Raw genomic sequence first — 27,447 nt, 5'->3', positions numbered from 1 at the left:
GCCAGGCGTACTTCCTCGGGGAAACTGTTCCATAGTTCGGGGGCCACCACTGAGAAGGCCCTAGATCTTGTCATCACCCTCCGGGCCTCCCTGTGAGTTGGAACCCGGAGGAGGGCCTTCGTAGCAGAACGTAGTGCACGGGCCGGTTCATATCGGAAGAGGCGTTCCGCAAGGTATCGTGGTCCCGCACCGTATAAGGCACAATGAATGATCACTGTTACTCTAGATGGGAGTAAGTTTCCCAGGCAACTTTCAGATATGCCAGAAGACTTTGTAAAAACGTGGGCCCACATTGACAAATGTGGGTCAAGCAAGTAAAATAAACATTCCTGAATTTTTGTAATTTAATTAAAAAGCAAATGTACGTTCAGCATCGTAATTGAAGGCATTGTCATCAGTCAAGAGATTAGTTAGGTTGGCTTGCCAGTCAAGTCAAATACTCTCGATTAAATGGTCCAGGTCCAGTACTTCAAGAATGCCATTACCTTTTAATTTCCTTATGGTTATCACATGTTATCATGGGCAGGAATGAGGGCTGCTTGCCATGGAGCCCTGCAGCAGTCACGTGCATATCAAGCACAATTGTAAAGCTTCTCCCATTGGCTACAAGCCTCTCCCAACAGGAACACAAGCAAGTCTTCAGTGGCAAAAACTACTGCTTAGTGGAAAGCATCAGATTAAGATCATGGGGGTCCAGGGTTGCATTCAGTTAACTTTTACTCAGAATAGACCTATTGAAATTAATGCCCACGACATAGGTCCATTAATTTCAATGGGTTTACTCTAAGTAAAAGTTAGTTGAATACAACCCCCAGGTTCAAATGCTCACTTAAACCATGAGGTGGGCTATTAGTACAAATGCTTAACCAACCTCATAGGGTAGTATTATTTTATGCACACTACCCTGAACTACTTGAAGGAAGAGTGAAATAAAATAATCAACTACAATTTAACATTACTGACACTGTTTCACACCAGCTATCTAATTTGTTTTTGCAATTAGCATGAATATGGGAGTAAGTTTCCCTGTTGTTGATTATAACCTCTGTTGTTCTCATACCATCATGACAGCTTACAAAATACCCAAATATTATTTGACTGGTCAAATGCCCAAACTGAAGATACAAGGTCCTCAGAAGTGAGCACAAACACACATACAAAAGGAAGTGTTCGCACGTAGACTTACATAAACCATGATGTGAATGAGACCATTCACTCACCTTCACTTCTCCCATAGTGCAAGCAGATGAAACAAACCACGAAGGCATAGCTTAAGCTTAGCATGACATCAGAAGGTATGAATGCGGCCTAGTTTGGCCTCCTTTTTTCTTTCTTTTTTAAATTATAACCCAAGTTGCCAATGATCTGTTTTACTTTTACAAGACAAGGATCTATAGTTAAGATCTCTTAACAATAAGACATTACTAAACTGGCTTGGGATCCTGAGCATGCACCCTTGCTTGCTAACATTATGAAGTGTTCTGCAAGATCAAATCAAGATCTACACAGTCAGGAATTTTGTGTTAAGTCCAGCAGCCATGAACAGAGGGTTCTGCAGAATTTGACCATGCCCGCCCCTAAAGAAATATGCAAAAAGTCCTTAGGATCTCTAAGCCATTTCAGTGTAGTGCTGTTAAGGAAGATTTAAAATATATATTATAGTAGGGCCCCGCTAATACGGCAGGTTAGGGACCAGGCCCCCGCCGTAAAGCGGAAATCGCCATAAAGCGGAACTCATTGACAATAATGGGGTGCGCTGCGCGAAATTGTCGCAAAACGCAGTAAAAGCGCAAAATCGGCTTTAAAACGGAGAATTTCCCCGAATTGAAAGCCGCCGTATGAGCGGAACGCCGCAAAACAGAACACTGGTAAGCAGGGCCCTACTGTACTGAAGAACTAAGTTCATCACTTCCTATCAATGAACACTGAGTAAAAAGAAAAGGAGAAACATAGATTATAGCATTCAAACCTGTGCTTTACATAGTAAGAACATAAGAAGAGCCTGCTGGATCAGGCCAGTGGCCCATCTAGTCCAGCATCCTGTTCTCACAGTGGCCAACCAGGTGCCTGGGGGAAGCCCGCAAGCAGGACCCGAGTGCAAGAACACTCTCCCCTCCTGAGGCTTCCGGTAACTGGTTTTCAGAAGCATGCTGCCTCTGACTAGGGTGTCATAGCACAGCCATCATGGCTAGTAGCCACTGATAGCCCTGTCCTCCATGAATTTGTCTAATCTTCTTTTAAAGCCATCCAAGCTGGTGGCCATTACTGCATCTTGTGGGAGCAAATTCCATAGCTATGCACTGAGTAAAGAAGTACTTCCTTTTGTCTGTCCTGAATCTTCCAACATTCAGCTTCTTTGAATGTCCACGAGTTCTAGTATTATGAGAGAGGGAGAAAAACTTTTCTCTATCCACTTTCTCAATGCCATGCATAATTTTATACACTTCTATCATGTCACCTCTGACCCGCCTTTTCTCTAAACTGAAAAGCCCCAAATGCTGCAACCTTTCCTCATAAGGGAGTCGCTCCATCCCCTTGATCATTCTGGTTGCCCTCTTCTGAACCTTTTCCAACTCTAGAATATCCTTTTTAAGATGAGGCGACCAGAACTGTACACAGTATTCCAAATGCGGCCGCACCATAGATTTATACAACGGCATTATGATATCAGCTGTTTTATTTTCAATACCTTTCTTAATTATCCCTAGCATGGAATTTGCCTTTTTCACAGCTTTCGCACATTGGGTCGACATTTTCATCGTGCTGTCCACTACAATCCCGAGGTCTCTCTCCTGGTCGGTCACCGCCAGTTCAGACCCCATGAGCGTATATGTGAAATTCAGATTTTTTGCTCCAATATGCATAATTTTACACTTGTTTATATTGAATTGCATTTGCCATTTTTCTGCCCATTCACTAAGTTTGGAGAGGTTTTTTTGGAGCTCTTTGCAATCCCTTTTTGTTTTAACAACCTTGAACAATTTAGTATCGTCAGCAAACTTGGCCACTTCACTGCTCACTCCTAATTCTAGGTCATTAATGAACAAGTTGAAAAGTACAGGTCCCAATACCGATCCTTGAGGGACTCCACTTTCTACAGCCCTCCATTGGGAGAACTGTCCATTTATTCCTACTCTCTGCTTTCTGCTTCTTAACCAATTCCTTATCCACAAGAGGACCTCTCCTCTTATTCCATGACTGGTAAGCTTCCTCAGAAGTCTTTGGTGAGGTACCACCAAAAGCTTTTTGAAAGCCTAAGTACACTATGTCCACTGGATCACCTCTATCTATATGCTTGTTGACACTCTCAAAAGAATTCTAATAGGTTACTGAGACAGGACTTTCCCTTACAGAAGCCATGCTGGCTCTGCTTCAGCAAAGGCTTGTTCTTCTATGTGCTTAGTTAATCTAGCTTTAATAATACTTTCTACCAGTTTTCCAGGGACAGAAGTTAAGCTAACTGGCCTGTAATTTCTGGGATCCCCCCTGGATCCCTTTTTGAAGATTGGCGTTACATTTGCCACTTTCCAGTCCTCAGCCACGGAGGGACTGAGGGACAAGTTACATATTTTAGTTAGCAGATCAGCAATTTCACCTTTGAGTTCTTTGAGAACTCTTGGGTGGATGCCATCCGGGCCTGGTGATTTGTCAGTTTTTATATTTATTAAGCCTAGAACTTCCTCTCTCGTTACCACTATTTGTTTCACTTCCTCAGAATCCCCTCCTGCAAATGTTAGTTCAGGTTCAGGGATCTGCCCTATATCTTCCACTGTGAAGACAGATGCAAAAAAATTCATTTAGCTTCTCTGCAATCTCCTTATCATTCTTTAGTACACCTTTGACTCCCTTATCATCCAAGGGTCCAATCGCCTCCCTACATGGTCTCCTGCTTTGAATGTATTTATAGAAATTTTTGTTGTTGGTTTTTATGTTCTTAGCAATGTGCTCCTCAAATTCTTTTTTAGCATCCCTTATTGTCTTTTTGCATTTCTTTCTTTTGCCAGAGTTTGTGTTCCTTTTTATTTTCTTCATTCAGACAAGACTTCCATTTTCTGAAGGAAGACTTTTTGCCTCTAAGAGCTTCCTTGACTTTGCTCGTTAACCATGCTGGCATCTTCTTGGCCCTGGCGGTACCTTTTCTGATCTGCGGTATGCACTCCAGTTGAGCTTCTAATATAGTGTTTTTAAACAACTTCCAAGCATTTTCGAGTGATGTGACCCTTGGACTTTGTTTTTCAACTTTCTTTTTACCAATCCCCTCATTTTTGTGAAGTTTCCTCTTTTGAAGTCGAATGTGACCGTGTTGGATTTTCTTGGCAATTTACATGTATGTTTAATTTAACAGCACTATGGTCACTGCTCCTAATCAGTTCGACAACACTTACATCTCGCACCAGGTCCTGGTCCCCACTTAATAGTACCCACTATTAAGCTGTCTGCCAAAAGAAAACCAAATATGGACTTATTTAAAAACAAAAGAAGGCCCTACGATTTAACCCTTCACTACTAGCATTTCTTCCACTAGTAAATTCAGTAATCTGCCTACTATTCTAAGTAATGTAACATTTTAAACAAGGGGAACGAAACGCTACGACATTTCAAACTGGATCTGCGCTCTAGCTCCTTAGGCCTAAAATACAGCTTTCTCAGCTAAGCTTCACAGCCAGTGTCACCTATAAGCACACCAATGCATGTCTCTGCAATAGTTAACAGTTCTCAGATCTCGGCTGTAACAACCTTAGTTACCTTTTTTGCAATCAATATTGCTGCTTGCAAAACATTTAACGCTTAACCATTGTTAAATGTTAACTGAAGATGTACAGTCCTGTCTCCCAACACCAGTGGGTTCTTTTTGCTTCATGAAAAGCCCTCTTCTCTTATTCCGAGTAAGGGTATCGGCGGTGGCAGCAGCACTGTGAGGTGATGGGAGTCAGGACAGTAATCCCTTCTTCTTCCTGGTAGCACCTCCCTCAGCCTCCTTTGGCATCTGCCATGTGTGGTTTAGGCAGATGCCTGCCCTTGGTATGCCTGAAAGATGCTCTGGTGCTTCAGCAAAGTCCTCCTCCCTCATTTGGAGCAAGGGAGAGGTGTTATCTGCAGCAGCAGTGGAGAGCAGACAGCGTCCAGGTAGTGAAGCTTTTAAATAAATAAATAAATAAATAAATAAATAAATAAATAAATAAATTCTTTACTGTTCGTGATGCCCTCTGGATTACTTCATGGCCCCCAGGTTGGGAACCACTGTCCTAGAGCCTAGGGCCCAGAGAATACAAGGACTTTGCCCCTAATAGCATACTTCAACTTTGCATCGAGATCCAATTCTGCCTGTTCTCAAAAGAATTATAATTCATCAGCACTGACCCCCAGATTTGGGACAGGTAACAATTTTGTGGTGCAGTCAATGTGCTCACTTCAGGTGTCACAAAGGGATGCCAAAAGTAACGCAGTAGCCTTTTAAGATTCATATGATCAAATCACCTATTCCAGTTTTGGTGTACTCATTGAAAGGGTCAGGAACAGGGAGATTTGCTCTTTTATAGTCCATCTTAAAATTTCAGATCTCTTTTTCTGAAATGACTATGTCCCTGTACTGCCACCATATTTTGAGCCAATAATACTAAGTGACAAAGGAACAAATCTTGTTTCCTGTGGGTTTTCCTCTACTCTGATGTCCTTTAGTCACAAAAACTTAAATTACATGTTAACCGTCCAAGTGTCCAAGACTACATACTTGACTTTGAGCAGGGGTAGGACACCCTGGCCAGCAATGCACTACCTTACATCTAAGGATGGTCTGAGTTTTATTCTTAACTCGAACGCTTGTTATGATGCCGTTAATAAACTCTGTCCTAAACAAATGTTGATGGCTGACAAAATGACCAATTAAGGCCAATGTTTAACCACATGAAAGGTCTGCACTCTTGGTGTGATGATTCCAGTTTTTCAGTTGCCAACTGGATCTGGGAAATGGCACACTTCCAGTACTACTATTCTGCATTTATAAATGAAAGCCGGCACTGTCATCAATAAAAGCTTTGGGAAGAAAAAAAAAGGATTAACCGTCCTTCAGCCAAACTGACAAGGATTGTATAAGAATGCAAACTGTCTGACACTATTTACTTCACTAAAAACCCACTCTTAAAATATCCCACAATGCGCCACTGACCAACCTGGGTCATGTTTTCACTTGACAAGGCCAACTAACCAACTCAGAATGAGGTAGATCACATAGCAAAACAGACAATTCCTAGGCCATATCAATGTATATCACAGCTTGGTAAAAACAAATGCTTATTAAAACAAAACAACACAAGACACTGACACTTATATAGCAGTAACAATGAACAGCAGCCTTTCACTCTCCTATGCCACAAAATATATCAATAGATATACTGATGAAGTCTAGATTAGGTATGTCTCAACGGGTTTCAGGATGATATGAACAAATCTGAATGCACTCTTCTTAATTTAGAAGGAAGACCAATTAAGAAGTCAATGAATCTCCAGAGCACTCTGAGCATTTTATCATCCATTGAATTTACCTTCCCAACCATCTTATAAGGCAAGTTATTTTACTTCCATGTTACAAATTTTAAAACTGATTATAAGTATTTGTATAACCCTTCAATTATATTCCCAGGACAGTTGACAAAAAGAATGAAACAATTCAAAGGTTAATGGAAAGCTGAAATACAAGTGTAAAATAGAATTTAAAAGAATGAAAGATCACACGTTAATGGCAGGAGGTGGGAGGATATGAACCCAGATCAAAATCCAACTCCCCAGCTACAGCAGACCACCTTGATTAAACAAAGATCATCTAGTTATATGTTGTTGTTGTATGCCTTCAAGTCGATTACAACTTATGGCAACCCTAGGAATCTTTTGGAAGTACTGTATTCATAGGGTTTTCATGGTAAGAGGTATTCAGAGGTGGTTTACCATTGCCTTCCCAGGTGGTCTCCCAACCAAGTACTAACCAGGCCTGACCCTGTTTAGGTTCCAAGATCAGGCGTGTTCAGGGTTGAATGGTCGTAGGCAATCTAGTTATATAAGCTGTCTTAATTAAATGAACAAGTGCTGAAGAAAAAGTAGAAGGAGCTGGCAGGTGGCTGACTTCTGAGTTAAAGAGGGGAGGCAAAAGGTGTGTCATGGCCCTGTCAGAGGACTCATCAGATGAGGATGACTCGGGAGTAACAGCAGCAGACCCAGAAGGAGAAATGGAGGAAACTCCTGAGAACCCAGCTCCTTCTCCCCCTCAGCTGCAGAGCACCCCAGACACAGCTGAAGCCCTTCAGCCAGACGCAGACAGTGAACAGGATACTCCCCCCTCACCTGCAGAACATAGACAACAGAAGGTCAGGCAGAAGAGGGGCAGGCCTGTCCACTTAAGGCCAAAACGCTGATGGCTCACACCTGCTGACAAACCTGCTCCTTAAAAGTCAAACCTTGACTTCAGCTTGTTGCTGACTACAACGTCAGGCGTGACCACTGTGTGTCTTCCTATCCCCTGAACCTTGACTTGGACTGATCTCTCGGCAAACTAGACCCGGACCTTCACTGACATCTCTTCTGGATTTCTGGCTTGGCACGTAAGCTTTGAACGGCCTCTGCCCTTATCTTGATTCCTCCTTGCTAGCCTGGCAGATTTATAGCCAAGCTGCTGGCTGAGGACTTACGGCCTGGCAATTACCAAGGAATCTCCAGCCCTGCCTGCACCCCCACCGACAATGCTGTCTCAGTGAAGAGCGGACAAGGTGGGTCCCATGGTGAATTTCATTAGTAGAGAGAATTTGAAGACCACTGATTTAACAATAGCCTTATTCTAAACACCACAATGATGATTATGTACAGCATCAAACAGTCCCCAGAAATGCAGTCTCATTTTTGTCTACTCATTAATTTTATTTACTATATGTATTAGATTCCCAATTTGACTATTGTTCTCTAGATGTCATATAAGTTTTAACCCCTCACTGGATCGTCACCTCGTAGTGGTGAGTGGGCTTGTGTGTTTCAATGAACCCTGGGAGCGATGTCGTCAGGAGTCATGTACTTCCAGCAGGGTCACCCATGGCAGTAAGGTCAAGGGAGAGGAACCAGACAAAGAACGATCCAAGAAAGTCCTCAACGGCAGAACAGGCAGAGGATAACAATGTGTATGTTACAACGGCAGCCGGATGAAGGCTGAAAGACTTCCAATTGTCGTGGTATCCATGCCATTGGATCAAAGCCTTTTTCTGTCAAGATTGTGTGTTGATCGTCGTGCACTGATCTCCCCACATAAAACAAATTCACGCACAGGCATCTTCCAAGCATACCTTATCTTGGAAGACAATCTTACTCTGCCACGAGGGATCGCCAATGAATAAGTTTTAAACAAGATAAAAATCAATACAATATAAAAGTAACAATTATAATGACAGCTTAAAAAATTGGCAGCAAAATACAACCTTAAAAATATCAGAGTGTAAAACAAACACCTTAAAAGACAGACCAGCAATTAAAAGCAATAGAGATTAGAACTCGTCTCATTGTTGCAATAGTAGAGAAACTGCATGCCCAACAGACACTACTAACATTCCTATACAGGCCAAAAGTATGTTTGAATTAAATAGATTTACAAAACTACCCAGAATATATCATTTGTCATCTTGTATACTTCTATTATAAAATACAAAAAGCCAGGAAAAAAGTTTCCATGCTTGTTACCTTTGTAGGTCTATAGCATAAAGAGAGAACTCCCACTCTCCTCTCCTGAACTCTATTCATCAGGGTATTCCCAAAGGAGTGTAATAGCAGCACGCACGCACGCACGCGCGCGCACACACACACACACGACTATGGGAAATCAGGACACACTGCAGAACATAATAACCTCCTGGCCTTTCTGCAGCATTACAAGCATAGCTAAAAGCTTATGAATGGGAAAGAAGATGGGAATGCTGAGAAGCACAGACTGAAGGGGCAATGAGAGAGGAGAGTTATCAAAAATTAAGAATATGGCAAAACTCTGGCATCTCCTAAGCTCTCCAGTGTATAAGTGCACTATGTCTTTGTCTGTGGTTCAGCAAAACAGCCACTCAAATTGAATTCTTTAGAAGTGTAATTATAACTGCTTCCCAATTAGTCCAATTTTGCAGTAGGTTCCCCCAAGTTATAGTCAGGAAATGTATACAAATGTCAGCCTTACAGGGAGCCATTTGTGAGGGGCAAGTAACATCCTTGCTCCATGGTGGCAAGTAGTTGGTCAGAACACCACTCTGTTATGGACAGCTCACAGTACATTTTTGTTAAGTGCAAGCCGCACTGACACTGATACTTTTTATTCCCTTTCACCTTTGGTAATTTTATCTTCCTGACCTTCCTTGAGGAGGAGGAGGAACCTTCATGCCAAATGACCTTGCTTAACACTTTGCTTGCCTTTGATAACTCTGAGCTGATAAATCCACCCCTTATACGTTTGTAAGTGTATTTCTCCAAGTTTTTTTTAAGTGTTCTGTTTTACGTGTCTTAGTTCTCCTACAATATTATACAGTAAAATAAATTCTCCTTTTAACACCGCACGTTGTACAGAGTAAAATAACTGGTTTTACCAAAACAAAAGCAGTAGTAACCACACCTTAGCTCCAGGATGGAGTTACAAAGGAGATTCAAGCAAGCAAAACGCCTCTCACACACAAAAACTTCACTTAACAGCAGCCTTATTTCCTCCACAGGAAACATGAGAAAACAACATCATTAGCAAGATTAATAAGCACTCTGGATAAAGTCACAAGGAATGCAATCCACATCCCATTGAACTGCAAAACTTCCACTGAGTTATAAATTAACTCATTAACTCTTGCAAATTCAAAAGAGGGGCTTTTCAAGTACTGTAGAATTTAGAGAGTGTTTTCTTAGAAAAACAGAGGAAGTTATAAGAGAGCAGCTGAAACATAATTACCGTAAAATACCATACTACTGATTTACTCCTTCTTGGAAAGGTGTAAGCCTTCCAGATGAAACAACTAAACAAGCCATTGTGTTTCCACGAGTGTACTGACAATGTAAGGCAAGTGTCTCATGTTTATTCCCACCATTAAATCAACAAAAGGCCAGCCATGGAAAGTCTTACATTTGCACCACAACACACATCTGAATTATGTAAATATTGACAGAGGCCCTGTGTACACATAGATGGATCATGTTACTCAGCATTTCCTGCTGGGACTTTTCTCCTCCCAGATGTTTTATTGCACTGCATCCACCCTCCAGCATGTTCTGGCCTAGTTCTCAGACATGGCCTAAACTCAGAAATACAGGCGGCACTGCAACGCCTTCCAGCACATTAAACACGTACAGGCTCTTCAGACTCATCTCTGGTGGGCTCTGTTTCTTCACTACAACTCTCTCACTGGAACAAAGAACCCATGAAGAGATTCCTGCATTCTTTCCGAGTTGAAAGCAAAGAACCCCCCTCCCCCAGTCCCTGGAAGAGAGACAATGTCTTGCCTGCCAGGCACATGGCCTCGATAACGCCTGCTAGACTTTCCTCTCTCAAAAAGGCAGACAAAGCTCAGCGGAACTGTACAGGCCAAGCATTCCTCAGCCCACAGAAAGGACAGGAGAGAATGAGGCGTTTAAAAGAATTCATGAGGGGAAAAGTGAAGAGTTCTAATGCAAAAATTACATGCCCTTGAGCTTTGGGAGGTAAACGGGCTGCAAATGACCAATCCTTAAAAAAAAAATCAGCAGCAAATGCGATCCTTCCAACATCTCCAGCAATAGCTGGGCGAAACGGGGGAAACGCGCCTGCTTGGGGCAGAGAAAAAAACTATGGGAGGCCTCCTGCCCTCTCGCACACCCCCTTTCCTTGCCTCCTACAGCCGGCACCGGCGGGACACGGGGAGGGAAAGGCCTTCGGGGTAGAGGTCGCCTAGTGCGAGCACCGCGCTGGAAAGAGATGCGCCGCCCGGCTGCTACCCACCCTAACGCGCGCACAGGCAACCACGGCGTTTGATTCTTTGAAAGGGCGCAGTGGGCAGATGGGACGGGATCGGGACGGGGGGAAGCAGCAGAGAAGGGCATGGGAGCAGAGCGGCCCCTTCAGGAGGGGAAGTCGAGCAAGGGACCGGGGAAGCCGAGCGCGGCCCACGAGGCACAGCAGGCGGACTTGGTCCTCGCCAGTTTCCACCGGAGAGACGGGCGGCGGGGGCGGCCCGGCGAGTCTGTTCCTCTAGCGTGTAAGGAGCGGGAAACGGGGGGAGGGCCAAACGGGGGGGCGCCCCCGGACCCCCCAGTAACAGTGAAGTCCAGTGGGGGGGAGGGGCCCACGTGGGGGGAGCGAAGCCGCGGCAGGAGGACGGGGAGCCGGTCGTGGGCAGAGCGCAGGAGAGGAGGAGGCCCTTCAGCAAAGGCGACCCTTGACACGGGTGCGCGCTGGGGGGACGGGACGTCCCAGGAACAAAGACGCGGTGCTGCTAAGGGAGGGGAGAGAGTGATGGTGGCGCCAGTCCGACCCCCCCCGCACTCACCGTTGCAGCACCACGAGGAGGGCGATTCCTGAGGGAACTTGGCCGAGTCGGGCGCGAGGCAGACGCTGGCGCTGAGGTGAGGGCACTCCATGGCGGCAGCGGCGGCGAAGGGAAGGGGAAGGACCGGGCGCGACGTGAGGCGAGGCCGAGACTGAGGGAGGGAGGGAGGGAGGGAGAAGCCCGTGAGAAAAGCGCTCGCTCCTCCTTCGTTCCGCGCGCGGCACCGCCGCTACTGCGCCTGCGCCGGCCGGCATCTTAGTAACCGGCCGGAGGTGGAAAGAAGCGCGCCCGCCGCCATGATGGTCCTCCTCACAAGCGGCGCTCTCGCCTGCCTGTCTCTCCTCACGCCCTGCCCTCGGAAAACCATCCTCCGGGCCTTCCGAATTCCCGCTTCACCTCACAGAGGTTTCTCAGGGTCACAGTCACCGGGAAAACTACGCCACCGGCGCTGTGAGGAAGACTTAAGCGACACACGCACGCGCGCGGCAGAGGAAGCCAGAGATGTTTCTCTTGGGGGGGGGAGAGGCTGCCTGCGCACCATACGTTGAAAGCGCAGCCTCCCCTCGCCCACCTCGGTAATCCTCGGCGGGGAGGAACTACGCCTTCCTGAGAGGAAAACTATGAAGTTCGAAGGAGCTTTTGGGGCGGGGAAAACGGGCGTGAAACGCGCTCGGCTGATGCGGCCGTGGTGTGGGAAGGTGCGGCGTGTGCGATTCTTGGCTCGGTTCGTAGCACAGGGCAGAGAGAGAGAGAGAGAAACAGCCCCGGCTGCCGGCCTCCCTTTCTCTATCCAGACCGCTCCTGGAATTCCGGCTCCAGGTTGGTGCTGCTTCTGTATTATGGCGAAGCATTGGCCTGAAAGGCTCTATTTGCTGCCACCTACTGACCATTAAAAAAAAAACCCCACAATCTCATAACAATAGACCAAGTAAATGACAAACGTGAAAAAACGCCACATGGCAGATCAAGTACAGTATTCGCAAACCACATGCCCTAAGGAGGACTCCCAGGTCACCTACAGGGGCTTCTCTGTCAGCTAGTAAATGAATAAAAAAATTCACTTTCGTCTCTATATCACAAGCAGCCCTAAAGAATATGATGTATAATTTCACATACCCCACAAACGTTATAGAATCGTGGAGTTGGAAGGGGCATACAAGGCCATCAAGTCCAACCCCCTGCTCAATGCAGGAATCCAAATTAAAGCATCCCCAACAGATGGCTGTCCAGCTGCCTCTGGAAGGCCTCCAGTGTTGGAGAGCCCACCACCTCCCTAGGTCATGGGTTCCGTTGTTGTACCGCTCTAACCGTTAGGAAGTTTTTCCTGATGTCCAGGCAAAATCTGGCTTCCTGCAACTTGAGCCCATTATTCTGTGTCCTGCACTCTGGGACGATTGAGAAGAGATCCTGGCCCTCTGGGTGGCAACCTTTCAAGTACTTGAAGATGGCAATCATATCTCCCCTCAGACTTTTTTTGTCAAGGCTAAACATGCCCAGTTCTTTTATAGGCCTCAGGTTACAGAGACCCAAGCCCACCCCACCCCAATGCTAAAAAGATTAGTACGTGCTGCACAATGTCCTGTTAACACATGCGGCAGACAAACTTGTCAAGCTCGACCACTCTGGTTAAATATTTGAAAATCCCTCAGATCAGGGGAAAAGGAGAATACTCTAGGTCCCGTACTATCCACTTCTCACAGATGTTGCCATTCCGTAACAATTTCTCTTTGAAGGCGATATTTAACTTCTCTTTGTAATAAAGGCAAGGAGACATCAACAGCTGGGCACTGGCAAAGCATTCCTTGCAGCCAGTTTGTTCCCCGCTATCCCTACACGGACAGGTATTCAACAAAAGTCAGATTCCCATGGAACGACGTTCTGTATTCAAAGTCCAAATATCACATCACATCATTCTTGCAGGCTAACCCACCAGACTGAATGTTTTTTCTCCTGCCATCTCTTCCTCCTTTCCAGACTAGTCCAGAAGGCGGAGGAGTGCTGTTCCTCCTTTGTCCACTAGGTGGATGGTGCAGGAAATACACGTTTTGCAAGCTCCATGCAAGGCCTGCAATGCTTTCCATTGATCCTGAGCTTTACAAGCTGATTTTGCCCAATTATTGTTTTGTCCAATTGGTAATGGTAGTCTTTTATTTATTATTAATCATAATAAAATTATTGGCATAGCCCCCCCAAAAGCTCAACAAAGCAACTTACAGTAAAGCAGTGACAAAATATAACTAATCTAAATATAATAAAATCATAATTAATTACAATTACCAGAAGTAGAAAACAGAAGAATAACTGTCAGCTAAAACAGGGTTCCCAAAGTGTGATTAAAGAGGGATGAGCAGAAAGGCACAAAATTTCATTCCAGACTTTTCCCTTCTAAAAGAAAGCTCATACTTCCTAACATAAATGCTCTCTCCCCAAGCGAGACCTACTTGGTGCTGCTTTTAACATCTTTTTGATGCCAGGTGATTTTCCTCTTTTCCCAGGCATGTGGTGAATTTCTACATGTTATTATACCACATATTCTACAGATATCTTTATAGTTGCCTGTTGATGAGATTCTTAAAGCTTTTGTTCTGTTAATATATTGATAGCTATGTTTTTAACTCTTTTTTTTCCAATTAATTTTTATTCCAATTTTCAAAACCAAAACAATACAAAAAGAAAACAACACAAATCAATAACTAGTACAATACAAAAAGAAATATATATATATAAAAGAAAGAATATTGACTTCCGATTTGGCATAGTTCATCTATAAATCTATAATATATAACAAACCTATCTCTTAATAGATTATAAAATCACCTTCCTCCAATGGTTATCTTAGTTGGTTTCAAATCTCATTAACATCATATCATTTTAATCTTCCACAAAAAGTCAAAGAGAAGTTTCCAATCCTTGAGATATATGTCAATCAATTTTTTTTTCTAAATAAACATGCCAATTAATCCAACTCATCAAATCTACTAAGTCCAGTAATTTTAAATCGCTCTTCTGTCATTATCCATATTGGGTCCATCTTCCATCTTTACGCACCCAAAAATCTTGCTGTCATAGTCATATAATAAAAGTCTGATAGGAATTTCCTCCATCACAGATATTTTCTTGCCATCAAATCCAAACGTATCACTGAAGTATTGTTGCAAAGCCGCATCTCTGTTCCTCTTTTCCACATGATACACTAGTACATCTCTTGAAGGTTTTTCCATTGACACAAAACAGGGATTAATTCTGTTAACTTTCTCCATTTCAAGTTCCATCAAATCCTTCCAGTCCAAGAATTTTTTTGAACCGATAATATCTTTATCTCCAATCTCTTCAATTCCTTCAGGGACAGCGCTGAATTCCAAACTGTAATATTTGTCTCCAGGATCCATCACAGCCAGGAAATCCAAATCTTTTTTCATGTCCATAATTAAGCCAATCTCCATAGTTTGAACCTTGCCTTTAATTTCTCTTTCATCCTTTTTTTGTTTTCCAGATCTATCTTTATTCTCCTTTCTCATAGAATCCTGAGTTTCTTTCAGCTCCTGTCTCATTTCGTGAAATTCAATTCTCCACGCTTGTCTATTATTTCTCAGTTCTTGTTTTATTGAGTTAATCCCATTCATTATTTTCTGAAACATGTCTAGAGATAAAGTCCCTTCTTGTACATCCATGATCTTCTTAATTGTCATTCTTAAAGCCAAAGGAACAAAACTCCTTCAATTTTCAATGTCCCAAACAAAGAGCAGCTTATTTCTTTAACCAGTTACAAAGGAGTTAATCTTTCCAACAAACTAACGTCACACGCTAGACAGCCCTTATCTCTTATCTGCCCGGAAGTGTAAGAACGGCTTTAGTTCACAGCGTCGAAATAGCTAGTAGCAGAGAGAATGAGCAGATTCGTCAAAAAAAAAGTAGATCAGGAAAAACAGTCCCAGCCATAAATCAAAAAGATTTCTTATCTCTTCCAATCAGAAATCTCTCGTCCGTTGTAATCTTTAAAATGCTATTTTCCATGTCAGCTTTTTGCAATAAAAAAAAAGATAAGCCATTTATATTTTCTTCCCCCTTAGTTCCGTGAATAAAAAAAGGAAAGTCTTACCTCACCTAGGTTATCTCAATTGCTGTTACTTTGACAAATCTCTTTAGCTGTATAGATAAGAAAATGATGAATGTAGACAGGAGGATGTTTGCCTGTTAATCCGTATAAAAAAAAACGGGTCACTTATCCAGCTGAGCTAGCATAAAAATCCTCGCTCTGTCTGAGCTGCTGGAAGACAGACAATTCTGACGAATTCCAGACTCCAACAATCAAAACAAAGCTATGTGGGAAATCTCACGTTTCTTCTTTAACCGGAAGAAATTATTCCCAGTCAGAAAAGAGCCTTCTGACTGAATTTAAACTGGATAAGTTTCATCCAAGACGGAACTCGTCTCAGAGGCTGCACAGGCGTAGGGATCCTCCTGGGAAGTCGATAGCTATGTTTTTAACTCTTGATTTTTATTCTGGCTGTAAGTTGCCTAGAGACTAGTTTTCTACTAGGCAACTAATAAATCTAATAATAAAATATTAATTTAGGTATTTGTATCCTACCTATTATCACCCTGCACAATCTTAAGTTGGAAAATAAAATCAAGACATCCAGTGGAAACGTAGTAATGGATTACTTCCATTATCCTCACAGAGTGGATATATGTGGGTTCCAGTCATGACAAAGAGGTAACATTTCTAGATACCCTAAACAACTGTTGCCATAGAACAACTGGTCATGGAACTAACTGGAGGGGCAGTGACTGTGGATTTAATCTTAAGTGCAATATTTCTTTCCTCTTCCAACAAGCCTTTTAGGTTGAGACCTATTCCAGTCTGCGTCTGTGTTAGAATTGCTTAATATATTTTTTAATAATGTTTTTAACCCTTTTTAAAAAATTTTTTAAATGTTTTTAACGCTGTTTTGTTTTAATGTATTTTAAGATCTGTTTTTATGATGTTTTAAAGTGTTTTTAGCGCTTTGTTTGCTGCCCTGGGCTCCTGCTGGGAGGAAGGGTGGGATACAAATTAAATAATAAATAAATAAAATAAGCAGATAGACCTGGTGCAACATGCAAATATTATTGAATCAACTGGAAACAGCGAACACAGCACTATCAAATTCAATATATATGTAAGAAAGTCCAACTCAGTCACATTTGACATCAAAAAAGAAAATTTCTAAAAAATTAGGGGACTGGTTGAAAGGAAAGTAAAGGAAAATATCAGAATTCTTGGGGGATATTCAAAACCACAATAGAAGCTTAGAGAGAATGTATACTGCAGATCAGAAAAGGCACCACGGTTAACAAGCAGAGTCAAGGAACCTATTGGCAGCAAGAAGACTTCCCTCAGAAAACTGAACTATTGTCCAAATGGGGAGAACAAATGGAAAAACTTGGGCAAAGAAATGGAAGCACACAACAGGGACACGAAAAGAAATTCAAGGAGCGTATCTCCAAAAAACATTAAGACCAAAATTTCTGAAAAGTTAGAAGCAGAAAATCAGCTAGGGTAGTAACTGGACCTCTGAACAACAAATCTAACCCTGGTGATCCCATGGTGATCACCATGCCTGAACTAACTATAGAAGGGAATCTGAGGAACTGAAGCAAATAGTAGTGACAACAGACAAAGTTCTAGACCTTTATTGACAGATTACAGTAGGGCCCCGCTTTTCAGCAGCCTGCTAATACGGTCGCTTTCAATTAGGCCCCACTCGTACGGCACTTGTTCTGCTTTTATGCCGTTTTTCGGGCGTCAGGCACCATTTTATTGACAGAGTTCTGCTTTTCAGTGGGTTTCACTTTTAGGCAGGGGTCTGGAACGTAAGCTGCCATACGAGTGGGGCCCTACTGTACTAGCTCTGGATGGTATCCACCTGAGGTTTCTTAGATAACTCAGATATGAAATTGCTGGTCTTCTAACAAAAATATGAAACTTGTCCCTCAACTCACACATCAAAGGACTGGAAAGTGGCCAATGTAACACCTTTTTTTTTTAAAAAAAAAGGATCCAGAAAATTACAGGCTAATTAACCTAAAACCAATCCTAGGAAAAGCGATGGAAAGCAAAAACAGAATGACCAAACAGAGAGAAGAACAAGTCTTGCTGGCTGAAGCAGAATCATTCTCTGCTTCTGCAAGGAAGGGTAAATCCTGTCTACCATTTTAAAGTTAAAGTGTCAATAAGCACATGGAATAGAAGTGATCCAATCAGCATTGGCTTGACATGCATGACATGGTAAACCAAACTGTGGCTTACTGGGACTGTATGGGCTTTGCACCTTCATGGCCCTCCCTTAATTTGCCCAGTCCCCTTTTAAAGCCGTCACCAGTTTTTGTGGCAGCTCTTTCTACCATAACTACTGTGCTTTTCTCTGGAACTGGGCTCATGCAGGAGAACTACCCCCAGTGGGTCAGATCTGTCTGCTGCCCAAAGTAGTGCCCCCGATTCACCTTGTTATAAGGCTGTCTGAATCAGGAATATGAAGACCGACCTAGGCCAATCAACACGTTTCTGGCACTCAGAACCTGTCCTGTAGTGACTTGGTAGGTTGATGAGAATGTTAACCAAGGGCAGCTTAAAACAGGAGCCAAGAAAAAGTTTTAATGGACAACTCAGGTTTGTTTTAAGGTTTCTTAACTCTATGTAAGGATATTATTTTAGCATAACAAAATGAAAGAAGTGGGAAAGAAAAGAAAAATATTTTACAGATCTATTTGATGTTGGCACCACCTTTTATGAATGTATTACAATGTTCCTAATAGTGTATACGGTTCAACATTTTCTTGTTTTTTACTTCACCAGCACATAATAAAGAATTCCATTTCTCAAACTGGTTAGGTTGTTGCCTTCCCTTACTCTAAATTGGTCAGTTTTATCATTTGATTCCCTTCCCACACCCTTGTTATCCAGTGTTAAAGCATTTATTTTCTCCGTTTATAACTCAGTGTCAAATGGGTTGCAGTTTATAGATGTAATATCATTTCTCTGTCCTCTGAGAAAATGAGATTTTTTTACATATCCCAATAACACAAGTACTGGGTTTGCTGGTAGATTATATCCTGTTATGCTCCCAATATGGCTGTCTAAAAGTTCTTATTTTATGATGGGACCAAAAATATATGTAATATATCACCATTGTTCCTTTGCACCTCCAGCACACATTATTTGATCCTTGATTAATAGTTAAGTCTAGCAGGGGTCAAGAACCATCTAAAAAATGAGTTTATGAACATTTCCTTTCAAATCGATACTAATGGTTTATTTAGGGGGGGGGCGACCATCGGAGCAACAGGGTAAGCTGTGAGCTCTGCTAACCCTGCAGCCTTTTCTTCAAAAAAAGCCTTGACACAAACTTCAAAGTTCCTCTTAAAAATATCTGATGGAACCAGGAATACCTCCTGCAGAGTTAGATCAACAGCAATACTCCTTATATTGACAGAATAACCTCTTGCTGGACACTCCGTGAATCAAAGCAACCCGAAACCCTTAAAATGGCGGCGAAAGCATCAACATCATCAAACAGTGAGTTAATACAGCCCTTAATCCCTAACTCAGAACAAGATCCAGCTACAAACCTCCTCTCTACGCAAATTGCCTCCTTACAAAGTTCACTGTTTCAAAAATGGGACGATAGCTTTAAAATATTAGATGAAAAAATCTCATCCCTGACAACCAAAATGGCCGACGTTGCTAAAACTGCAGATGAGGCCTTAGATTTGGGCACTCAATACACAGAGGTGATCAAACGCATTATTCTTAATCAAAAAGAAATATTAACTTGCGTCGATGACCAGGAAAATCGAAGCCGTCGCCGGAATTTAAGAGTGTGTGGGATTAAGGAATGGACTGATAATAAAAATATTATTCAGGTTTTAATATCTTGGTGGTCAGCAACCATGCCGGAAGCAGGCATTATTGCATCAGACATAGAACGCGCACACAGAAGTCTGGGTCCTCGCCCAAAAAATAATGCCCCTCCTAGAGACATTATAATTGCATTTTATAATTTTGCAAAAAAAGAAGAACTGCTTAAAATTGCACGTACAAAAAATCAAATCGAATTCGAAGGCAGCCCCGTCTTATTTCTACAGGACCTGAGCACTGCAAGACTGCAAAAACGTAAAGCATTTTGCCCTGCTACAGAACTACTAAGAAAAGAAGGCATCAAATATTGGTGGGGCTTCCCATTTGCGCTAGTAACAGAAATGGATGGTATTCATCACAAAGCATCAACTAAAAAAGACATGCTAAATTTACTGGCACTATTCAACATCAACTCTCCGTGGGACGAAGAAGAAACAGAATCAGATGAGCTGTTCAACATGTTACTTGACTGTGACAACTGGAAATCCTTCCCTCATACCATGAGACGCAGAAGACGTCCAAGAGGGGACACAGTCAGCAACTCAATGACTACTCACAGAGCACTAAGATCCACATCTACAAGAAAGAAATGAACATTCACGGATGGATCACTATAAGAATCAACATACAAACAGATCTCTCAAGGACTGAATCACAAATTTCTAACATGCACAAAGGCTAAGTTGGTGCAATTTATCACAGGCCAGGGTTGGCAGAAACATAATAAGCTATTTAGTTAAAAGTTTTATCTATTTGCTACTATTCAAATTATATTGTTTTATTCTTCTCTGAGGTAATAAACCTCAGAAATTTGACCGACTAATACAGGGCTGTCGATGACAACACCTGTAAGCAGAGTAAGTTTACTCTGTCTTTCATTAGTCAGGTACGGGGGTTACATGTTGGGGGGGAAGTTATGTTTTATTTGGGGTTTTCAGAGCTACATATTCAATATAAGTCATAATATATGGTTAAACACAGAAATGTTAAGATGGAAATGGTACAAAGATAAGGGATATTGGTATATACAGGTGATCAAAACAATCAACTCACTTATCCCTAATGGCTGAATTGAAAATATTAACTCTAAATGTGAGGGGTATGGGAGATGTAATCAAAAGACGGAGAGTTTCAGATTATATCAAAGGTCAACAACCCTCAATTATATTTCTTCAAGAAATATATAAACCAAAACCTAACTATCATCTTCTTCCACACAAATATTTTGGTAAGCAATTCTTAGCTACGAGAGGAAATCACTCAAGAGGAGTAGGAATTATTTTTGCTAAAATATTAGATTTTCAGGTTGAAAAAGAACAAATAGATCCAGAGGGCAGATATATATTCCTCTCAGGACTACTACAAAATCGTAATTACACCCTAGCTTCAATTTACTCTCCTAATACTAACCAGCTAAATTTTCTATCCAAAACACTTAAAAAACTTCAGAAATTCACCTCAGGTGAGGTTCTTATAGGTGGGGATTTAAACATGAGCAGTGACCCTATACTAGACAAAAGCATACAACTACCAAAATCGCTTGCAAAAACATCATCTCCCATACAGTCTCTACTACAAAAACACGGGTTAATAGATGCATGGCGCCACATGAATACTAATATCAAAGATTACACATATCAATCACCCAGATTTAAAACTTTCTCGAGATTAGACTACATCCTAGTATCTTCAAAACTCCTCACTAATATCACCAAAGCAGAAATATACCCCAGATTAGTATCAGATCATGCTGCAGTAGGAATAAATCTAAACATCTTAAAATACACTCCATACAACTCAATATGGAGATTTGATTCTTCTCTTACTACTGATAGATCTGTCACTAACACACTACAGGAAAAATTAAAAGAATACTTTGAGTCCAACTCTACCCCTGATATTACGTTGAATATTTTATGGGATGCAATGAAAGCAACATTGAGAGGTCACTGTATAAATGAAATGGCCAAAAAGAAACGTCACATTGACCCAATTAAAACCCAATTATTAAAAGTGGACACACTAGAATTTCAACATAAACAAAATAATTTAGACACCACATCAGAAGAACTACAACAGAAAAAGAAAGAATTGGCAGCGCTAGATTCTACGAAAATAGCTAAATCTCTCTGGTATACTAAACAAAAATACTATGAATGGGGAAATAAACATTCTAGATTACTAGCTCATGCCCTAAAATCACAATATACAACTACTACAATTACAACAATTTCACAGCAAGAGAATATAACCACTGATATTAAAGAAATCAATAAATGCTTCAGGGACTTTTACAATAAACTATATAGTACTACACCTATCAAAACAGAGGAACTTCAAAATTATCTTCTTGACTTTTCCCCACCCACTCCTTCAGATGCTCAAAAAACACTTCTAAACCAAGATATAACAACAGAAGAGGTTTCTACGGCAATCATGAACCTCAAACACAATAAGGCACCTGGACCAGATGGCTTTAATAGCACATTTTATAAAATCTTCAAAGATGTATTAACCCCACATTTAACACAATTATTTAATTACATCTGGTCAGGTGGAATAATTCCAGAAACCTGGAAATCATCTTGTATAATAGTTATACCCAAACCAAATAAAGACAAATCAAAAGTGGAATCCTACCACCCAATAAATCTTCTTAACCAAGATCAAAAATTATTTACTTCTATATTAGCAAATAGAATTAATTCAATGATAACTGATCTTGTTCATGTAGATCAAACAGGATTCATTAAAGGAAGACATATATCTGATCCCATTAGAAGACTGCTTAACATCATATACCACGCCAAAACAAACCAAAAACCATTAGGTATTTTATCTTTAGATATATACAAAGCCTTTGATTGCTTAAACTGGAACTATCTAATTAAAGTACTAGATAAATATAAATTAGGAAATAGGATACTAAACATGATTAATCGATTATATGACATCACCACTGCAGTAATTTGAACCAACAATCTGGACTCTGACCCCATAATAATACAAAGAGGCACGAAACAAGGATGTCCTCTCTCCCCATTACTATTTGCTCTGGCTCTGGAACCTCTAGCCATGAAATTACGCTCACAAACTCAAATACAGGGTTATAAAATTAATGTGACTGACGAAGAACATCTATTCAACTTATATGCAGATGACATGACATTAATGTTAGGAAACCCATCACAATCAGCCTCAACACTTAAACTGATGATTGAAACATTTACAGAAATATCTGGTCTTAAAATAAATTTCAACAAATCCTCTATAATGTTTTTTCATGTTGGTCCTCAAGACCAATTAATCACTCGCAAAACACTGGGAATTAATATATGTAACTCTGCTTTTAGATACCTGGGAGTTTTAATTCCCAAAAATACATCAAAACTGTTTTATATTAATTATTACCCTTTAATACGAAAAATGAAACTAGATCTCAAAAAATGGAAAAAACTCAATATAACCATACCAGGTCGAATAGCGACCATTCGCATGAAAATAATCCCCAGATTTCTTTATTTATTTCAAGTACTCCCTCTTCTTATTACACATACCACTATCCACAAATGGCAAACCATGATAAATAATTTCATCTTTCAAAATAAAAGACCAAGACTAGCAATGACATCCTTTTACACATACACAAACTCTGGAGGTTGGGGTCTTCCAAATCTATATTTATATTACACAGCATTTCAACTTCGCCAACTTAGCTTCATCATAATGAAATCAAAAAAATCTTGGATTAGATTAGAAGAAAATATGTTATCGAAAGGTAAGATCTGGAATCTACCCTTCACCCGCACATGGATTAAATCTATTAATAATCCATATACAAAATCCACATTCTCCATCTGGAAACAATAGCAATTAAAATTATCCTCAATATACTCCCCTTTAACTCCCTTATCTGCTTACCCGAACGCAGGAGATGCCTTCTTGAAAAAATATATAGAAATAGGAGAGGAACAAAATTATTTTAGATTGAGAGATTTTTTTCCACAAGGTAACCCAATCACTATTCAACAGTTAAAAATTGATATCCCATCTTGGAACTTAGATTGGTTACATACATACCAATTACAAACTATTCTAAAGGACCCTCAAATTAAAACATACGCTACAAAAAATATCACACAATTTGAAAAAATATTGCTAGAGAGTGGTCGCTCTGGTAAGGGAATAGTTTCTAACCTATATAAAATTTTACTAGAAATTGATATGGGAAAATTGACAGGTCTGAAAAACCAATGGGAAAAAGATCCGGGATATCAACTAGAAACATCTGAATGGTCTTCAATCTTTCATTCTAAACACAACAAAACAATTTCTGCAGCACATAAAGAAACTATGCTGAAAACAATTCATAGATGGTATTATACACCAGTACAACTCTCTCATATATCTTCATCAACATCCCCCTTATGTTGGAGAGGATGCAATCAGAAAGGAACATACTTCCACCTATGGTGGAGCTGCCCACAGATCAAAAAATTTTGGACTTCAGTACATACCGAACTTAACAACATTACGAAAGAAAAAATACACTTAACACCGGAACTATTTTTATTATCTTTATTCAAAGATGAAAACAAAACATTAAAATCAAAACATCTGCTATGTAAACTACTCATAGCAGCGAGACTAACAATATTACAATACTGGAAAAATCAAGATGGACTTAACTTGCAGATTTGGTTCAACAAAATATGGACGATAGCTATACTGGACAAAATCACGCTGCGTCTTCGATTTCTAAGAGGTGCTGCGAAACCGGAATTGTTCACGTCAGTATGGTGGAACTATATGGATACACCTCACAACGAGACCTACATAACCAGCTTTCTTCATCTGCAAAATCTATTTGGTTCTCATAAACAAATACTGATACCTTTACAATTTTAAACCATTTCATGTTAATATTGTATTTAATTTTTATTTACAATAATCACCTGTATATCAATACTTACCAATATACTTTCCATAAATAACACATAAACCGATTCAAAACAGGAAATGGCTCTAAAGTGGGGGGAGGGGGGAGGGAATTAAAGTTAAGTTGATGTATTATTGTATCATTACATTATCCATGTTAAATTACTATGAAATCAATAAAAACAATCTTTAAAAAAACTAATGGTTTATTTAGGAGGGTGTTACCATAACCATTTCTGAGTATCTGTTGGGATCTCTTGTTCTAGATCACTTTCCCATCTAGAATGATTGACATACCCAGATTCCTAATTTATGCATTTTGTTCAACAGTTTCTATATTTGATCTTTTGTCAATAAATGTAATATAAATGTAAATCTACTGCCTTCAAGTCGATTCTGACTTATGGCAACCCTATGAATAGGGTTTTTCATGAGGCCGAGAAGCAGTGACTGGCCCAAGGTCACCCAGGGAGCTTCATGGCTATGTGGGGATTCAAACCCTGGTCTCCCAGGTCGTAGTCCAGCACCTTAACCACTATATTTGATCTTTATTTGATCTTTTGTCAATAAGGACTTGAATTCAATATTTTCTTTGACAGTGTTTAGCTGCTAAGCTGCCGGCTCTTTCTTAATTGCAGGTACTGAAAGAAATAAGGGTGAAATTGTCCTATTTCATTATGGGTTTTGAAGGTGGTATTTTCAAACTCTTTCTCCAACACTGTTAGTCTATGTTTTTCACAGGTATAAGTTGCCTAAGATAGATTTCATCTTCTACTTCATTATAAAATGTAGCTGTAAAGGAGATCATCCAGGAATCACTTTTCTCTTAAATCTCTTCCACATTTTGAATATGTTTTCCAAACATACCCCTAAATATTTAACTGGAATATTTCTGTCCTGCTGATAGTTTTATCACACTTCCACACTTGATTAGAAATCTAGAGAACATGTGATGTGGTAAAAGACTTCTGTCTACTTGGCTGGTCATCCAGTTTACCAAGTGGTTACACTGCACATTGGTAAGTTACCACTTGGTATATGGCATGTATTCATCCCTGGCTAGTTGCTGATGTCCATTATTTTCACATTATACGTTCATACACCAGTGCGATCCCTAGGGGCTTGAATTCCTATGTAATTAAGGCTGAGCTTCGCATGCAGAAGGTGCCAGATTCAGTCCCCGGCATCTCCAATTAGAAAGGATCTTAGCCACATCTCCGCATCTGACACTTTGGGAATCTGCAGCCAGTCAGAGAAGAGAAGACAAGTCTGGACTCGATGGACCACTTGGGTCACTCCATATAAAGCAGCTTCCCATGCACTTCCAGAATGCTTGGTAACATCATATCATTGAAAGGGCCTCAAATTCTAAAAAAGAAATTCTTATGTTGCCAACTGGAAGCCTTGGGCACAGCTTCTCACGTTGCTTCCTTGGCAGCCTTGCAAATATTGCCACAGTGAAGAATCCACTGGGTTGCTTGTGTAGTTACGCTGGTCTGGGATGTCATCCATAAGGACAGAGGAAGCTGCCTTATAGCGAGTTAGACCGTTGGTACCTCTAACTCAGTTTTGTCTACACTTACTGGCAGCAGCTGTCCAGAGTTTCACGCGGGTATTCTGTCCCCTCCAGCCCTGTCTGGAGGAATGAGGGATTGGACCTGGGGCTTTCTGCACCCAAAGCTATGCCACCAAGCTATGGCCCTTCCCCCTCAGTTAAATGCCTTGAGTAGTTTTTGATTGAAAGGTGGCATATATGTAGGATAAATAGAACTGCAGTGGAGGAAGTGGCCTTGTGGACCTGGTGGGAGGTCATAGGGCGTGGCCAGGTTTTGTGCCCCTCCCTCCCTCGCAAACATACTGTGGACATTTAAACATTGCTGTTTTAGAAATTGTTGCCACCTAATTGAGCTGAAAAGTGTCTTACTTTGCTTCAGAAGGGGTCACTCTAGCACAAATACTTCTCTGCTGGGAAACAGGCAACCCCACATAGGATCACTATGGGGCAGGGTTGAACATACTTTAGTACAGCAAGGAAGAAATGCCATCTCTGGTCAGATTCAGTATAAGTCTATAGTTCCCAGTGATGCAGTTTCCTGTTTGTTTATTGTTGTTTCTCCCCTTCTCTGCTGTGCTCCCCCCCCCTCCATTAGCCATATGGACCAAGCAGGCATGGGGGCTCCTTGTCAGAAGCAGAAAACTATGGATGGAAAGTAACCTTTCTTTCTAATTTCCTAAGCTATGTCTGTATCACTGTATACGTGAAGGTTGTGAGTAGAAATATTTTTATATACTTTACAGAAAAAAAGCTTGTTTGTTTTATTCTGGTAGACTGTATGTGGGTGGATGTGCGGCTGACTAATTGCTCATTTCATTTTGCCATTTTTACTCTCTAGAGATAGAACTACAAAAGTATTTTATCCCATTAACCCCCCTCCTTGCCCCCCAAAATTGTGTGGCCCCCACCTGTTCTGATTCTCTCCCTAACCTCCTTTGCAAAGAAACAGAGGACACTTTACTAAGTATTAATAAAACTGTAAGATTTAGATTTCTAATAAGGGTTTGTGCCGCAATAACTATATTACTCAGGAGTAAGCCCCACTGAATTTCATGGGGATTGCTCCCTGCTAAGCATGTACAGAATTTCAGCCTGAACTGGTTAGTTTTAAAGGGCCCACAAGGACTGTTAACAAGCGACCCCATAAATTTCCAGACCTGTTGGGAAAATATTTCCCCCAACTTATTCACTTCTGCATCTTTTTCCAGAATGTGGATTAAGGTAGAGAGATATCAAGTGGATTAGGACGTGGAAGCCCAGGGTTAAAATCACTGTGTAATCTTGGGCCTATCACATGCTCAAGAAGAACAGTGCTAGTGTCCTGGCTCCCTCCCAAAACATGGGACAAAGGCTCTTATATGGAAGTAAGGAGGAGATATTTATTGAAGCAAAGTAACGGTACAGGTTCAGCAGCAGACACCAAGTTATAGCAGCCCCAACATCTCTTAATACGAGGTGGGATGGCAGAACCAGCCTGGTTGGGTGCAGGAACTAAAATTCAAGAGTCCAAGAACGGAGCAAGAAGTTCAAAACTGCAC

At 41.1% G+C, this 27,447-nt stretch overlaps 1 protein-coding gene across 5 annotated transcripts in view; it reads right to left on the bottom strand.

The window, feature by feature from the left end:
* Nucleotides 1-27,447, bottom strand: part of USP3 (ubiquitin specific peptidase 3) — a 160,338-nt gene that overhangs the window by 49,216 nt on the left and 83,675 nt on the right. Inside the window, exon 1 of one of the 5 annotated variants that reach the window (XM_061594933.1) lies at nucleotides 11,517-11,910. The exons of 3 other annotated variants lie outside the window; for them this stretch is intronic. In XM_061594933.1, the coding sequence (XP_061450917.1) occupies nucleotides 11,517-11,607 (91 nt within the window). In that variant the 5' untranslated portion in view covers nucleotides 11,608-11,910. Of the gene's footprint in view, nucleotides 1-9,946; nucleotides 9,975-11,516; nucleotides 11,911-27,447 lie in introns of those variants that run through there. One more of the 5 variants, XM_061594934.1, reaches the window with a different exon arrangement.

The sequence above is a fragment of the Rhineura floridana genome, chromosome 14 (assembly GCF_030035675.1).
Source record: "Rhineura floridana isolate rRhiFlo1 chromosome 14, rRhiFlo1.hap2, whole genome shotgun sequence".
Classification (NCBI taxonomy): Eukaryota; Metazoa; Chordata; class Lepidosauria; order Squamata; family Rhineuridae; genus Rhineura; species Rhineura floridana.
This window is presented reverse-complemented; position numbering and strand designations above follow the sequence as displayed.